This window comes from Melopsittacus undulatus, chromosome 21 (assembly GCF_012275295.1).
Source record: "Melopsittacus undulatus isolate bMelUnd1 chromosome 21, bMelUnd1.mat.Z, whole genome shotgun sequence".
Classification (NCBI taxonomy): Eukaryota; Metazoa; Chordata; class Aves; order Psittaciformes; family Psittaculidae; genus Melopsittacus; species Melopsittacus undulatus.
The window spans coordinates 974,600-989,806 of record NC_047547.1 but is presented as its reverse complement, the minus strand read 5'-3'; the positions used below and the strand labels follow the sequence as shown (position 1 = coordinate 989,806).

At 49.0% G+C, this 15,207-nt stretch overlaps 1 protein-coding gene across 5 annotated transcripts in view; it reads left to right on the top strand.

Moving 5' to 3' along the window:
• The window catches only part of DIP2B (disco interacting protein 2 homolog B), a 62,702-nt gene that overhangs the window by 23,136 nt on the left and 24,359 nt on the right, over nt 1-15,207 (top strand). For 4 of the 5 annotated variants that reach the window (XM_034071656.1, XM_034071655.1, XM_034071657.1 and 1 more), the window contains exons 2-5: nt 3,145-3,216; nt 9,582-9,725; nt 11,164-11,289; nt 12,868-13,080. In XM_034071656.1, coding sequence (XP_033927547.1) covers nt 3,145-3,216; nt 9,582-9,725; nt 11,164-11,289; nt 12,868-13,080 — 555 coding nt within the window. The remainder of the gene's footprint in view (nt 1-3,144; nt 3,217-9,581; nt 9,726-11,163; nt 11,290-12,867; nt 13,081-15,207) is intronic. The other variant, XM_034071660.1, reaches the window with a different exon arrangement.

The following is a 15,207-nucleotide window of genomic DNA, read 5'->3' as shown; positions in this document are numbered from 1 at the left end:
TGGGAGATAGGAGTTAAAACCATGACACACAAGAGTCATGGTGGCAAAAGGGTCTTGGTTGAAGTGATGCTGACGCTTTGCTTCCTTCTGAGGTGAATCCCACTTCCTTAGCAAGGCACAAGCATCACTAGGGTATGGATAAATATAGACTACAAGGGAGCAGAAACAGTTGTAGCTGGGAGAGAGCCAGAAGAGCTCAGCAGTGCTCGCGTTCATCACTTCTTTCCTAGGAAAAGCACCGTTTTCAAGCTGTGTTTGCAGCTCTCCTTTGCTTTGCTCATGCTTTCGTTGCAATGCTGCATCTCGTGGCTGTGCAGAGAGAGGGGTTGTGGTGCTGGGGTTGGTTTTTCAGCTACCTGGAAGAACTCGGCACACCAAGTGTCCCAAGGCATCAATTCATGGCAGCAGGCTTGAGGATTTACTGGGTTTATGTAGTAGGAGGGGAATGGTTCTCGAGGTTGCCAGTCCCATTGTCTTGGTGCTCTTCCTGTCACTGTGATTTATGGTACTTGGTGAGGAAGTCGGCATTTATGCATGGATCTAGGCTTTTCCATTTCCTGGAGATAGGCAGGGAAGGGATAGGGGTGAGAAAAGCTCTCCCGTGGTGATTCTTTGCTTTGAATTGGACTATGTATGAGCAGAGAGAAGAGGCTTTACCCACTAAATTCACCCCATTCGTGCAGTGCATTAAAGGGATGCTCACTTCCAAGACTGGAGGTGTCATTTTTGGGGTGTAACTCTTGTGGTTGTAGTAATCAGACCCTAATTTTAGGGGTCTGTCACCCATACCTACACACGCACTTTCTTAGGGAGAGCCTTCTGTTACCTTTTTGGTTCTCAGCCCTATCTCCCCTCAGCTTTAAGCTCCCCATTGCAAGCCTGTGAGCCAGAATACCTGCACTCCCATGAGGATGGGTTTGCTTTAGTAGGAGATTAGTGTGGAACGAGGGATCAGAGGGAATTCCAGTGTATGGAACAATAGGATGCCATAGCACTTCAATGGAGAGCGATGCTGTTTGTAACATCCTGGTATTCCTTAGTAATTCCAACAGCTCTGTGGCAAGTGTTCCATGTGCATGATGTGTAACCACTGGTGCCAGGAGCCCCATTAAGGTGATGGGGAAACTAACACCAAATAACAAGCTGCAACCAAACCTGTGGCCGGTTCACGAGGCACAGGTTGGGCTTTCCTGCAGTGGCTGCCACCCTAAGGAACAGATGGGGGGGGGCATTAAAGCTGCCTCTGAAGATGGAGAGGCAAAGCTCTCTGAGGATGGATTTGGTGGCTCTGGATGTTACCCTGCTGGTGCTGAGTGCTTGCAGAGCTCTCCTTCTGAAGGTGTGCGTACCTCTCTCCTGAGCTGTGCATTGCAATCGAGCATTACCATTAATGCTTCACTTGGCATTTCAAGTGCTTTGTGGCCAGGCTCATTTTCAGCTGCTGGATTTGTTTGGGCTTGCTGGGGCCTGACTCAAGCTCCGTGTTAAAGGAGAGGGATAAAAGGTTGTGTGCAGGTGCCCTCCCTTCGCTAGTACCCATCCCTTTCAGCTTTGAGGCTCGGCCTGGCGGCTCAAAGGGTGCCCACATCCCTTGTCCAGCACGAAGGAGTGAACTCCATTCCCTTCCCAAGCATTTCAGTGCTGCAGAATCACCTTGATAACTAAAGGGCCCATTGGGTCCAGGGGTTTAGCAGAGATCGTAGGATCATAGAATAGGGTTGGAAAGGACCTGAAGCTCATCCAGTTCCATCCCCCTGCCATGGGCAGGGACATCTCACACTAAACCATATCACCCAAGGCTCTGTCCAACCTGGCCTTGAACACTGGCAAGGATGGAGCATTCACAGCCTCCCTGGGCAACCCATTCCAGTGCCTCAGCACCCTCACAGGAAAGAACTTCCTCCTTAGATCCAATCTAAACCTCCCCTGTTTCAGTTTGAACCCGTTACCCCTTGTCCTATCACTGCAGTCCCTAATGAAGAGTCCCTCCCCAGCATCCCTATAGCCCCCTTCAGACACTGGAAGCTGCTCTGAGATGCTGGTGTTGTTCAGAGCCTTAGAGCCTAAGCCCTTTAATCACCTTTCCTGCTGTGGCCCTCCAGGTCAGGCTGGATGTGTCTGGCAGCAGGATGCTGTATGGCAGCAGCAGATCCAGTGGCCTGGGCTGCTCAGTGTCTAATGCCCCTTTGCCTTGCAGTGATCAGGCTCATAGCAGAGCATGCGTGCTCTTTGTGATCACTAGCTTCTTGTAACACAGATGTAGGCTTAATTGGCAAGGAATACCAAATAATTCATGTGTGATACGTGTATTTGGTGGCTTCCGATCTAAGGGCTGCAAGTGCAGGTCAGGCTGCAGAAAGGCTTGAATCCCTGCAGGGCTTTTTAGTGTAATCCCTTCAGGTTTCAGTCTTTGTCCTGATGTAATGTGAGAAAAGGCAGGAGGGCAGATGGTCCATCTCCAGGATCACATCAGGTTTGTAAGGAAGGGAATTGTTTCCTAACGCTTCTTGTCTTCTTCTGGAGTCTTGGCTTCTATGGAGCATCTGCTGCATGCTTCTCCCAGCAGGCAACAAGTGGGATTACAGCTCCTACCGGGTTCATAAACCCACAACCCCTTCAGTACTCACTGAGTGTCAAACAGACATGATTCAAAGTGTGATGCTCTGGATCATAGGTTGTGCTTTTGGGCAGCGGTCTAGAAGTTGCCTCTGTTCATCCTTGCCTTGGCATTCAGAGGTACCTTCAACAGTTTGATTAGGTTAAGACCAGGCTCTGGATTTGCACCTTCCTTTTGCTTTCTTGTTTGGGAATGACTCCCTTTTGTTAGCATAAACTGGCTTTGTGGTTCCAGAATATTTTCATGCACTCCCTTTTTAGGATTTCATTGCTTTGATATTCCATTTAGATAGCTGTTCTGATTCAAATTACTGCATTTAAATAGTGTCTATCCCTGATCCCAAGGGAAAGTACGGTGTTCCGTAGCACGGAGGCTTTGAAATCGGAATGCGCTTGCATTTCTTTGGTTTCAGGTTTTCTTCTTCAGCTGCATTGCTGTATTTAGGTGGAACTGAAAGGAAAAGCAGAGAAACCTCAACCTGAAAAACGAGGACGTGGCTAAATGGTGTTTTCTTTCCTTGGTTTTAGGGGACATCACACAAAAGGGGTATGAGAAGAAGAGAGCAAAGCTTCTGGCTCCCTATGTGCCACAAACCCAAGGTAAGTGCTTGTTCCAGCTGGCCTAAGAAGTCTGCATAACCTTGGCATTAATGGGATCTATGAACTATTCTGTTTCCTTTGTTGTCTGATCATCACACTATGGAGGCTTCATGGATGCTGTGAAGTCATGGGCAGCATTTTGCCTCTTAGGTGGAATGTCAGGGATTCGTGGCAGTTGCAGAGCTGTTTGGTGGGTCTCTGCAGAGCACTGTGTGTTTCAGCCCCTTGTGTGCCCTCCCTTTATCTCCCACGTAGATAAATCACATCCTACTCCCTTGTCAGCTGAGAGCTCGGGGGCTTTGAATCATTCCTAAAGTGTGAGGTCCTGGAGAATCATTCCTGAAAGCTTCTTCAAGCTGCAGAGCTGGGCTGGAGCGCATCCTGCTTCCAGCCTCTTAATTCCCTGATGGAGGAGCATGAGGATTTTCCTCATTTGGGGGTTTATTAGACCAGAGTGACTGAATTCATCCACTTTGAACCAAAAGAAACGGATGGAAACAAAGATGTTGTTTGTAGGATAATTGTAAATCAAAGGTCATGCTGAAAGTAGACCCAATAATTACTATGGGGATGCTTGCCCAAAATAACTGCATTACTGATACATTGAGATGCTTACCCATTAAAAATTAAGGTGCCTGGCTCTTCTGGGGGGTGAATGGGGATGAGAGGCAGTCGTGACTGGATTGACTGCCATTTACTGACACTGAGCTACTGCCAAAGAGGTTTGAAAGAGTGAAGGATAAAGTGCATCTCTTGACTGTCAGCACTGCATCCCTGTGAAGGGTCCTGCTGAAAGGACAGCACCTCTTCTTCCAGTTGCTGAAGGAACATAAAAGGACTCTGCCACTCCAAAGCACTTGATGGCTGCATTGCTGCTCTCCTCCATCCCAGGTGGATCTCAGCTTTGTCAGTCAAGTGAAGCTGGTGCCTGTTCTCTTGTCCAAGGCTTTTATCCCTATGGTGGGTGCCTTACACACCTGAGAGTGGTGTATTAGTTTGAAGGTAGCAAGACAGCAGAAACTGGTTTTCAGCCTTCAAATGTGAAGTTGTGTGAAGAACAGCAATCTGGGGACTTCCCCCTGAAGGAGGATGTGGTAAGAGCCTAAAGACTGCATTGCTACCTTTGTATTGAAGCAGTTTCTGTTATTTAAAGGCCCCAAAAAGCGATGCACATGAATAACCTCTCCTTAGGGCCTTTAGAAGTAGGGATTTGTTAAGCAGGTTTTACTGTCAGTCCAGCATGTGAGTGTGCACCAATGGACATCCTGAGTCTTAGGAGGGAATGCGGGCTCCTTCCATCCATCCAAGGCTTGCTTTTGTGCTGGAGTCTGATGGAGGCAGGAGCTCTATGAGGTGCTTTGCATCTGACAGCCGGATCTTGTGCCCCTCGTGCCTGTCACTGCACACACGTTTGCCTTGCTGCAGAGGATGGTGTTTAACTGGGAGGAAGGCAGGTGTTTGGGCTGGCTGTAGCCCTGCTGTTTGAAGTGTGGTGCTTCCGAAAGCTGGAGCTTAGGAAGAGCCACAGCCAGCTCCGGGGGCACCAATGAAGATGGGATTTGGATGGCTGTGCTGGCTCAGCCCTCCAGCTGTAGTCTTGCATCCCGTTGCCCTCTACTCTGCTCTTGTGAGACCTCACCTGCAGCATTGTGTGCAGTTCTGGTGCCCTCAACAGCAAAAGGACCTGGAGCTGTTGGAGCAAGTCCAGAGGAGGCCACGAGGATGCTCAGGGGCTGGAGCAGCTCCTGTATGGAGCCAGGCTGAGAAAGCTGGGGCTGTTCAGCCTGGAGCAGAGAAGCTGCGTGGAGACCTCAGAGCAGCTTCCAGTATCTGAAGGGGGCTATAGGGATGCTGGGGATGGACTCTTCATTAGGGACTGCAGTGACAAGACAAGGGGTAACAGGTTCAAACTGAAACAGGGGAGGTTTAGATTGGATCTAAGGAGGAAGTTCTTTCCTGTGAGGGTGCTGAGGGTGCTGGAATGGGTTGCCCAGGGAGGCTGTGAATGCTCCATCCCTGGCAGTGTTCAAGGCCAGGCTGGACAGAGCCTTGGGTGCCCTGGTTTAGTGTGAGATGTCCCTGCCCATGGCAGGGGGTTGGAACTGGATGAGCTTCAGGTCCTTTCCAGCCCTGTTCTATGATTCTATGATCTGGGAATCTCCCATTGTAAATCAAGGAACTCGGCATCGGGTCACTTGGTTAACGAGAAGACAATTAATTTAGTCCACAACAGAGGGGAAATAAATCCAGTGCTGGCATTTGATGCGTTCCAGTTCTCCAAGCACCTTCCTGATGTCAGCTAATGGCCTGTCTCCATTTCAGATGTGAAATGAGGCGAAGGCAGCTGCGGGGATGTGTCAGGGCATGTCAGCATTGTCATTTGGGAGATGCTGATTGCTAAGAGCAGGCTCCATTCACATTGCCTCTGGGAGCTTGCCTCATTATTGGGGAGTGAAGGCAGCGATGTTAATTACCTAAAGATACAAGTTTTCCTGGTGCAGCATCCATTTCTGCACCCGGAGCTCAGGGGATGAGCTGTGATACTGGGGTTGCTGCGTTTCAAGCAGCTTCCCAGGCTTGGATGTTAAGGAATGCTGCTGGTTTCACTGCTGCTGAACCAAACCAGACAGGCTCAATCCACGTTACACCACTAAGTGCTTGTGAGAGCAAACTGCTGGCATCCCATCCCCAATGCTTTCCTGGTATGTATAACTGCAAGAGGTTTAACCCTAAAGCCTTCTGGAGGAGGCTGGGGCTGGGTGCTTTGGGGTGTTGCTTCTATTGGAGCATCACTGACATTGGTGAGGACCAAACGTTTTCTTTCCCTATGGAAAAACGCAGCACAATGGGAGTCGGTGCCTGCTTTGAAAAGTGCTCTTTGAAACCACCTCTTGAAGCTGGTTTGTGCTGCAGGTTGCAGGCAAGCCTCTGCCTAGGGATGCAGCTCCTGTCCGGATCCATTGCTCCATCTCTGGAAAAGCATTCACAGCTTTGTAGCTCCAGCAGTGCAGATGCAGGAACGCCTTTGCTAAAGGAGCAGCCCTTGCACAGAGACCGTGGCAGAGAACGTTTGGGTGCTGTTGAAGATCAAGCATTCGCTTCCTGTGCTGACTGCAAAGGGAATAACGTCCATGGAGCATGGAATCATTGCCAGAACCTTCAGCAGGGCTGCGCTCGCTCCTGTTCTCCTGGTGGTGGGATGTGGGATGCCACGGTTTGCTTTCAGCATCAGGGTCTGTCATCTGGGAGTGGATGTGGGCTCTGAGGCAAAAGAGCTTGGTCTGAACCTGGGAATTATCCTCTCGTGCTCCAGCTGAGTGGGGGAGGGAGTTTCACCCCTTTACAAGGTCAGACCTAAGCTCCCATAGGTGGGGGTTGATTTTCTTCCTTATTCATTGGGAGGGGTATCCCAGCTCTGGGTGAATTCTTCCATCTTTGAGATATACCCAGGGCTAAGCCAATGGAGCCCCTGAATTCCCACTTCATGGCCTGGACAAGGCAGAGCCCAGATCCATGGAACTCCTGCAGCAAGGCCGTGTCCTGTGTGCTGGAGGTGCTGTTCAGGCTGACCTGTGAACCTGAGATCCTCCAGTTGGTTCTTTCCATGCTGTTTACCTGGGGCTTGAAGAAACCCATCCTGTTACAAGTGCAACAGCAGCACTTCTGCTCAGGCCTGTATGCAGACCAGCAGAAGAACAGGTTTGCCTGCTGCTTTGCTTCTCTCCGATGAATCCAGCACCTCCTGTGCCTGTTATTAATGGCAGTGGATACCCCTGTCTCTCGGACGTGATGCTTTTCATCTAAACCCCTTTGTATTAAGGAATAAATCTGAGTCACCGAACCTCTTCAACAAAGCACAAGATCCCAGAGCAGTCAGTTCCGCTTAGCAGCTAAACTATTGCAAGATCCATAGCATCCTTCCAAAGGGAATCTGAGGGTTTCAATGTCTCTCTAGACCCAGCTCCTGCCACAAGGAAACTGCAGAGACAGCAGGGTTATTATAAAGGGAATGCCAAATAAGTCACCTATCACCTGCCAGGTTGAGCTGACTTGTGCTGCTTTGTTGTCTAGCCACTGGTGATGTACTGTAGCTGTACGCTTTTCCCCTCATCTGTGTGTGCTTTGTTAGGCTTCTGGAGCATGTCATTGTGTCAGAGCAAACTGTTCCAACAAAGAGCTCGCTCTTGGTGTGTCATGTCACTTACAGGCACGTTTGATCCCTTTGTAAATGGGATGTCATGTTTGCCTTGCGATGCGCTGCGGAGCAGACGAGATGCTGTGGCAAGACTTCCAGGAGAACTGAGTAGCAATGGAATAATTCAGTTGAAATCGTGGTAAATCTGCTGCTGACATCTAGTGGGTACTTGAATTTGTAAATACTCCTGATCAGAAGGCATCGAGTTCAGTCTGGGAGGTTGCCTTTGGATCAAAATGAAGCTCCCTTGGGTGTGATGAAGGCAGATACGTGCTCCAGAGATGCTCAACTGGTAGTCAATGAAACTTGCTCCAGCATGACAGGAAGGGGACACAGACAGTGGTTCTTTTGCATGTGGGTAAAGAGATTCTGAATTGAACTCCTTGCTCTGAAGTCCAGGTCTTCTCATTACCTACACCACAGGATGTGGCTGCCCCATCCCTGGTAGTGCTCAAGGCCAGGTTGGATGGGGCTTGGAGCACCCTGCTCCAGTGGAAGGGGTCCCTGCCCGTGGCAGGGCTTGGGACTGGAGGAGCTTTAAGGTCCCTTCCAACCCAAACCAGTCTGGGATTCTGTGAAGTCTCTTATCCTTTACTGTTCTACTTCGTATGTTGCTGGCATCTCTGTACAGGTGGTGGTTGTGTTTCGATGTGTGATCACAGAGCTCTATGGCGTGATATCCAAAAAAACCCAGTGAAAATGGGGAATAACATCCTTTGCATTCCTGGCTAGTGGGATATCCTCTTTTTAACTAGAAATAAACGTTCTCATTTTTTGGCATGCTAACTTAAAGAAGAGCTCATACATCAGCGTGGTACCTTGCCTCCATTGAGTGCTGGTATCGCAAACAGATCCACTGAAGATTGGAAGAAGAGGTGAAAATAGTGAAGCCAGGGGTTAGGAGAGCTTTGATCCCCTGTATTCCTGTTTCTTTTCCCAAAGCATTTCTTGCTGGGCTGCTTTGCTGTACCATTCCATTACTGCTCTGCTCTTCCGGATGCTGGGAGCTGTAGGCGATGGTTGAAGATGCCTGCAACTCGTTGGGTGGGATTTGCTGGCGTTGTGAGCTCCCCGAGCTCGAGGCACTTGCCTTAAGCTGTTTACCTAAAACCACACACTACAAAAGTGGCGTAACTGGAATTGGAGCCTGGGATTTGTGGCTTCCTCACCAGTTCTCCAATCCCATGCGGAAGAGGCGCGTATTCAGATGACCCAAGTGCTCTTCTTCCTGCATGACTGGAGGTGGCAGCCTGCAGGTACTTACAGATCAATGAGTTCTTGGGTTGAGTCTTGAAGACATTCCCACTGCTGCACAGCTTCATTTAGGATTGGAAGTGCAGAGGCAATGATTCCCAGTGTTCCTGAATGATGGAAAGTGGGAATTTCTCATCAGATCATTTATTTAGCTCCATGTATTCGTGGTTTTCTCATCAGTGGTCACTGGAACATTGAGGGATGAACCCAGCTTCTCACCATCTTTTTCTATGGGTTCTTCTCAACTCAAACTTCATTTGGGACAATGGGATATTAAGACCTCTTCACTCACTGTGCCCCCACCAGTGATGCCTGCAAGGGGACTGATATAAATGACTGTGACCTCTAAAAGCAGTTCATATACATTGCTCATTCTCTTCCGTCTTCATAGGATGATGAGGGTGTAGTGCAGACCTGTTCCCATTGGAAACGTGGCAAAACAGAGGGGAAACCATACGGATCCCAAATCACAAACCATTGCAAATGGCCCTGTTAGGTGTGTGGATGTGTAGGACTCGCCTGCCTTCACCTCCTGCTTTAATTTCCCAGGGTTTATCTGCATCACATCACCTCTGCTTTTGTATTTTGTGATGGATTCTTTAGGGGTGACTTCATCTCCTTTCTTCATTGATAGCTGGGTTGTGTCACCTGCTGCAGGTTTGCTGTGGGATGTCACTTCCTTCAAGTGCCTGATCACCCCTTAAAAAGAAGAAAGCTGGGAAAAAGCTTAAGACTGAGGTCAAAGAAGGAGCAGGTTTATCAACTGAGAAGGGTATAATTGGGCAGATGTATTGATGTACTAATCAGATCCACTTTACTACCAAAAAAGAGGGGGGAAATCCTGTCATTCTCTGGTCTTTGGTCCACAAAAGCTGCTTCTATTCCCTGCACTCAGGGAGCTGTGCCTGTTTTCTAGGGGCTGAGCCAGCGTTACAGAAGGAATCCAAACCTCAGATGCCTGCTCCGTCTGCCGCACCAGCCTCAGCACCAGCCTCATCTTCAGCATCCAAGTTCCACCGAGCTCGCTCAGGGGGAGCCAGAGATGAACGTTATCGATCGGGTAAGGGCAAAGGATCCCATGGGGATGAACGTGCTGTGTCCTGCCAGGGAATCGAGCCTGTTATTTGTCCACTGGTGTGTTCTGTATAAGGAAACATCAGACCTGTACAAGCGCAGCTGCTGAATCAAGCAGAACGTGAATAGAAGCAGCAGGTAGCTCTTTGCCTCCGTGATTTCCTGCCTGGAATGGAGCTCATCAGTGCAGGTCATTGACAGGATGGAAAGCTTTGAACCATGGCTGTAGGTAACCAGATACAGTGAAGTGAGAGGTTCTGTTCCCAGAGCTGGTGATTGCTGTGCATATCTGCTCCGGGAGCTCAGAGGATGGGAGCTGGCTTTCTCCATGGGTGAGAACATCTTAGCTTCCAAAGAGCAGCAGCAGTGCCTGTCTAGCACCCTGCAGGTCCCTTCTCCACTTAAGGAAAGGAGAAGGTGGCAGCACCTCTTTGTTGGTTCCATCTGGCTTTGGTTTTCACTTTGCTTTAACAAGAGGGAAGTTTTCTGCTCAATGGGGGCAAGCGCAGCAGCTCAGCTCTACCCTCTCCATTGCTATCATTGCAGAAAGCATTAGAAGAGCCTCATTTCCTGGGGTTGGGAAAAGCATAATTAAAATGCAGTAATATGAGAACTTAACGTAAATGGGCTGTTCTTTGTCATAGTATTCTTTTAATAAATACTCTTCCCATCACCTGTGAGGTATCTTCCTTCTGGATGTGCATGGAGGGATGGAAGCCTCATGCCCTAGCCTGCTGCAGTTAGTAATCAGCTCCTATTTACAGCTGCAGTTGGTGCCTTCTAAGAGTTATATGAAATGAATGTGTCCTCAACATCAAAAGGACATGGAGCTGTTGGAACAAGTCCAGAGGAGGCCACGAGGTTGCTCAGGGGCTGGAGCAGCTCCTGTATGGAGCCAGGCTGAGAAAGTTGGGGCTGTTCAGCCTGGAGCAGAGAAGCTGCGTGGAGACCTCGGGGCAGATTCCAGTGTCTATAGGGATGCTGGGGATGGACTCTTCATTAGGGACTGCAGTGACAGGACAAGGGGTAACGGGTTCAAAGTGAAACAGGGGAGGTTTAGATTGGATCTAAGGAGGAAGTTCTTTCCTGTGAGGGTGCTGAGGCACTGGAATGGGTTGCCCAGGGAGGTACCAGGGTTGGGTTGAGGTTTCTATGAAAGATGCCAGAGACACAAGAATACATTGCCTAATCCAGAGGATTCCAGACTAAAAGCCCCGGCCTTGCTGATGGTTTGCTGACATTAGAAACCTCAGTTTCCCTCTTTTGAAAGGGGAAACATTACTCATGGGATGGCAAAAGGCACTGGTGTGCTCAGGTATGGTAAGAGGGGGGGTTCCATGCGCAGGCAGCAGTGGGTGAGCCTGGTGTGGTTTTCTGCCTCCTCTCCTCTTGCAAAGCTGAGTGTGTGACCTCCTGTTCCGCAGATATCCACACGGAAGCAGTCCAGGCAGCGCTGGCAAAGCACAAAGAGCAGAAGATGGCCCTGCCCATGCCAACAAAGAGACGCTCCACCTTTGTGCAGTCTCCAGCTGATGCCTGCACCCCTCCAGGTTAGGCTCTTGCAGGGTGGACGGTGAGAGGAGCACCAGGAGCAGTTTGCAAAGCAAATCCCCCGAGTCCTTCAGCCCCTCCGTGGTCGCGTGTTCCTCCTCTAGTTCTCTTCCTCCATCTGAGCAGCTCCTTGCTGTTGGGGCTGTGAAAATGCCTCCTCTTGCAGAGAATCAATTGGCAGGAGCTGAAGCAGGATTCCCGGACTGAGGCTGCTTCTTTTGCTTCCCTCACACCTATTGCCGGTGCTTAATTCATGTTTTGGTGCTGTGCTGGGGTTGGATGTTTAACGTACAGGTAAAGGATGGGCAGCGATGAGTGTTTTGGGGAAGGACCTTGGAGGGGTCCTGTGGGATTCCACACCTTGCAGGACTTTTCCTTCCTAACCCATCCCATGTAACGGCTGCAGCAGAATTCCTTGGATAACGTGGTGTCTGAATGGTGCATGTGATATTAATAACTCTGTTTTCAAGCAGCTGTATGCATTGCCTTAAACATGAGTATGTGTAATCCTCAGCAGTGACTTCTATGTTGTGTCTCATTGTGCAGAAGCATCACAGTCATTTGGATTGACAAAGACATCTAACGCTATGAATTCATATCCCATTGTGAATTCATACCTCGCTGAAAGTGCTCTGCTAGGCCCCTTCACTCCTTCCTGTACCTCCTCCTTCTCCTCATGCTTTGGTTTTCCTTTCTCCTGGGGGGCTGATGCATGTTCCTGGTGTGCTTTGTACTCATGTGTCCAGGACAACAGCACATTGAGCTCTGGCCCCCACACCTGTAAAGGTTAGCATTTAGAGTGTCTCTGGAATCAGCCTTTCCATCAGCTCCTGCATTCTGCTTCTGCAAGTAGGTGGAACCTGGTTTAATAATGAGTAGAGACAGGCAGTGCCTTTGAAGCCCACACAAGAGTCAGGCCAAAGCCCAACTGAATGTTTGCATGTAACAGCTTCAGACCCCGAGTAGTGAGTGCTTTCCTCATGATGAATGAATAAGGAGCTCCCAGCTTTAGGACAGAGGAGGCATCTGTTCTCTGGGAAGCACAGGATGCAATTCCTCAGTGTAGTTTGCTCCGGTTTGGTTTGGGATTGGGGTTTTTTGGGGCTTGTTTTCTGCTATGGAAAGGGACCCATTTAGAACATGAGACAAAAGCGTTTGCTGCCCTTGGCCCTGGCGTGCTGGGCTTCCAGTACCTGCGTTCTGCTTTGTCCCAGTGAGCTTCCAGTTTGGACACCTGATTCCATTTCGGAATTACCAAAGTCAGGCAAGGCAGCATCTGATGTTATAGAACCACGGACAACGAATGAAAGACGCTCCTAAACATAGGGAACCCAGGGGAAGGATGCTTTGAGGAGGTGAATCTGTTGTGTGCTTGAAACAGGGGGCAAACACTAGGGGTAAATGATGTCTGCTGCTTTAACCTCTCGTTTGGCCACTGTAACCTTGTTTGACACAGCCTGTGGAAAGAGGATCTTCGTGCTCCAAGAAGCCATTGCTCTGTGGATTGGACAGAGAGCATGTTCCATGTGATGTGCTTTTCCCTAAGCAGCTAGATTTTCTTTTCTGCTTCCACACAGACACGTCTTCCGCATCCGAGGATGAGGGCTCGCTAAGGCGCCAAGCTGCTCTTTCTGCTGCATTGCATCAGAGCTTACAGAATGCTGAGTCTTGGATCAACCGATCTATTCAGGGGTCATCCACATCTTCATCAGCATCTTCTACACTTTCCCATGGAGAAGGCAAAGGGACCAGTGGGTCACTAGCTGATGTATTTGCCAATACTCGAATAGGTAGGAGATGGGTACGAACAAGAAAACTGCTTCGAGTTCAGATTGTATTCGTAAAGCTGGAGCTGTCCCTTGCCTAAGGGAAATTCGGATCCAGAGCTCAGTCAGATTTGATGGCACCTGTTAGGATTGTTGCAGTTATACCTTCACAATGGTTTTTGTCCTTAGGAATTTCAGGGTATGGAGTTGGTTGCAAATGGGGAAGTTGGGAGCAGGAGCTTGTGGAAGTAGAGAAGGCTCCAGGCTGTGCTGACAGCCCTGGGAGGATCAGGAGGCACAACTTTCTCTCTGTATACTGTGTTGCTTATGTCTACAGCTGTTGGAAGCTACTGTGTGTACAGAGCTGCTGTATGCAAGTAGCATTCGGCATCTGTGTCCTGATGAATTCCATACAGAGTGGGGGAAATGCTGTGTTTTAACGTTCTCATTTTGCTGTCAGGTTTATTGTTTGTGGTAGGAGAGACAAAAGAACCAAAGGCAGCCATACAATGAGCGTGTTGTGAAGAAATGGTTGTAGCAGAGTCCAGGTGTAGCTCAGATCTCTCATGAGTAGTCCAAGAAAGAATCAGAGCATCCAGGTATTGAGACGACGGAGCAAAAGCGACAGATCTGGATACCCCAGGCTCAGTCTTTTGAGGCTCTGAGGTGCTCCTTGCTGCTGATGCTTCTGTATGAAATGGCAAAGTTTGGTTTTGTTCTGTGTCTGTTTGTCTCCTCTCATTTTTTACCTGCTGATGAGGGTATTACTGCATCTTAGGACGTGTCTATGTCGTGTGCTCTCTGCTTTCGCTTGACTGGGTTGGGGCAAGCAGTGCATAGAAGTGCTGGTGGTTTATAACTCACTTCAGTTATGTTTTATTGCTGTTATTGTTGTTTCTTTGTTTGCTGGGGTGCAATTTGTCTGCTCAAAGGGGGGAAATGGCCCATAAAACGCAGTCAATGTCATGAATGTGTCTTTGAAGCAAAGAGGCTGCTTTTAATTGGAGCATCCCTTTTGTAATGAGTTGAGGTAATGCAGCTTTTCCCTCCACAATAACTACTCCAATGAATACTTGATGCAAAGGAGAAGTTTTAAACCCATATTGGAGTTACATTTGCCACATTCATCCTGTGTTCACCCCTACTTTAAACAAACAGGAACTCTCCTATGGAGTTTTATGCATCTCTAAAAAGTCCTGCAGATGTTTGAGCTTGGGCAAACTCCAGGTTGTTCGTAGTGATCTGAGAAGCTCAATGCATGAGGCACATCCCTGAGCATCTCCAAAGGCTTGCAGAAAGAGGGCTTTTTGTTCTCCTTAGAAAGACCCGCAGAGAATCAACATCCCAACCCCTTTAAGTGGGAATGATTTGGGATCTGACTTCCTTCGGACTGTCTGGGTCTGAGTGTAGTTGTTGGGTTTTATCCTTCATAAGCAGCAATTGCTGGTTCTGCTAAGCTAGAACAGAGCATTCTTGCCCTATCAGATGCTTGAACCTCCTGTGTTGTAGAAAACAATCCCATGTAAGCAAAAAATCCCTTCTTTAAAAGCAAATCCATGAGGAATTACTGGAGGATGCAGCTGCAAAGCTTACAGACTCCTCTGAAAAGCAGAGCAGTGTCTTGCAGCTTAAAGCAGAAGTAAGGCCCAGCTCAGTGTTCACCAGCTTGGATTTAACTGCTGGCTCCATGCTCTTTGGGCACCGACCTGGAATTGGTTTGAACCCCTCCTGATGTTTTGCTGATGTGCTTTGGTCAGGAGCCTGCTGCGTGCTCTGCTTTCCAAAGCCCTTACTGACCAATGGAGCTCAATAGCCTCCTTCTAGCAAGAGGGATGCCTGCCTAAGGTGATGCAGGGTTTTGTGCTGGGGCTTTGGGTGTTGCAGAGCCCCAGCTTGGTTTCATGGTATTGAATGGCAAGAGATGGGGCTTGGTTCGAAGGGTAGACAGCAAGGATGGGAATTCACCTTTGCTGAGCCGTGTTCCTGACACAAAGCCCCTCATCTTGTGCCTTTGTTTGCCAGCACTGATAATAATGGGCACCTCGAGAGCTATCTGACATAGGGAGCAGGGTGTTTAGTTTTAATGAGAGCTCCCATTCAACCTGTTCACATTGTTGGTAACAGGTAACTAACGCTTTGCCTGTGCCACCT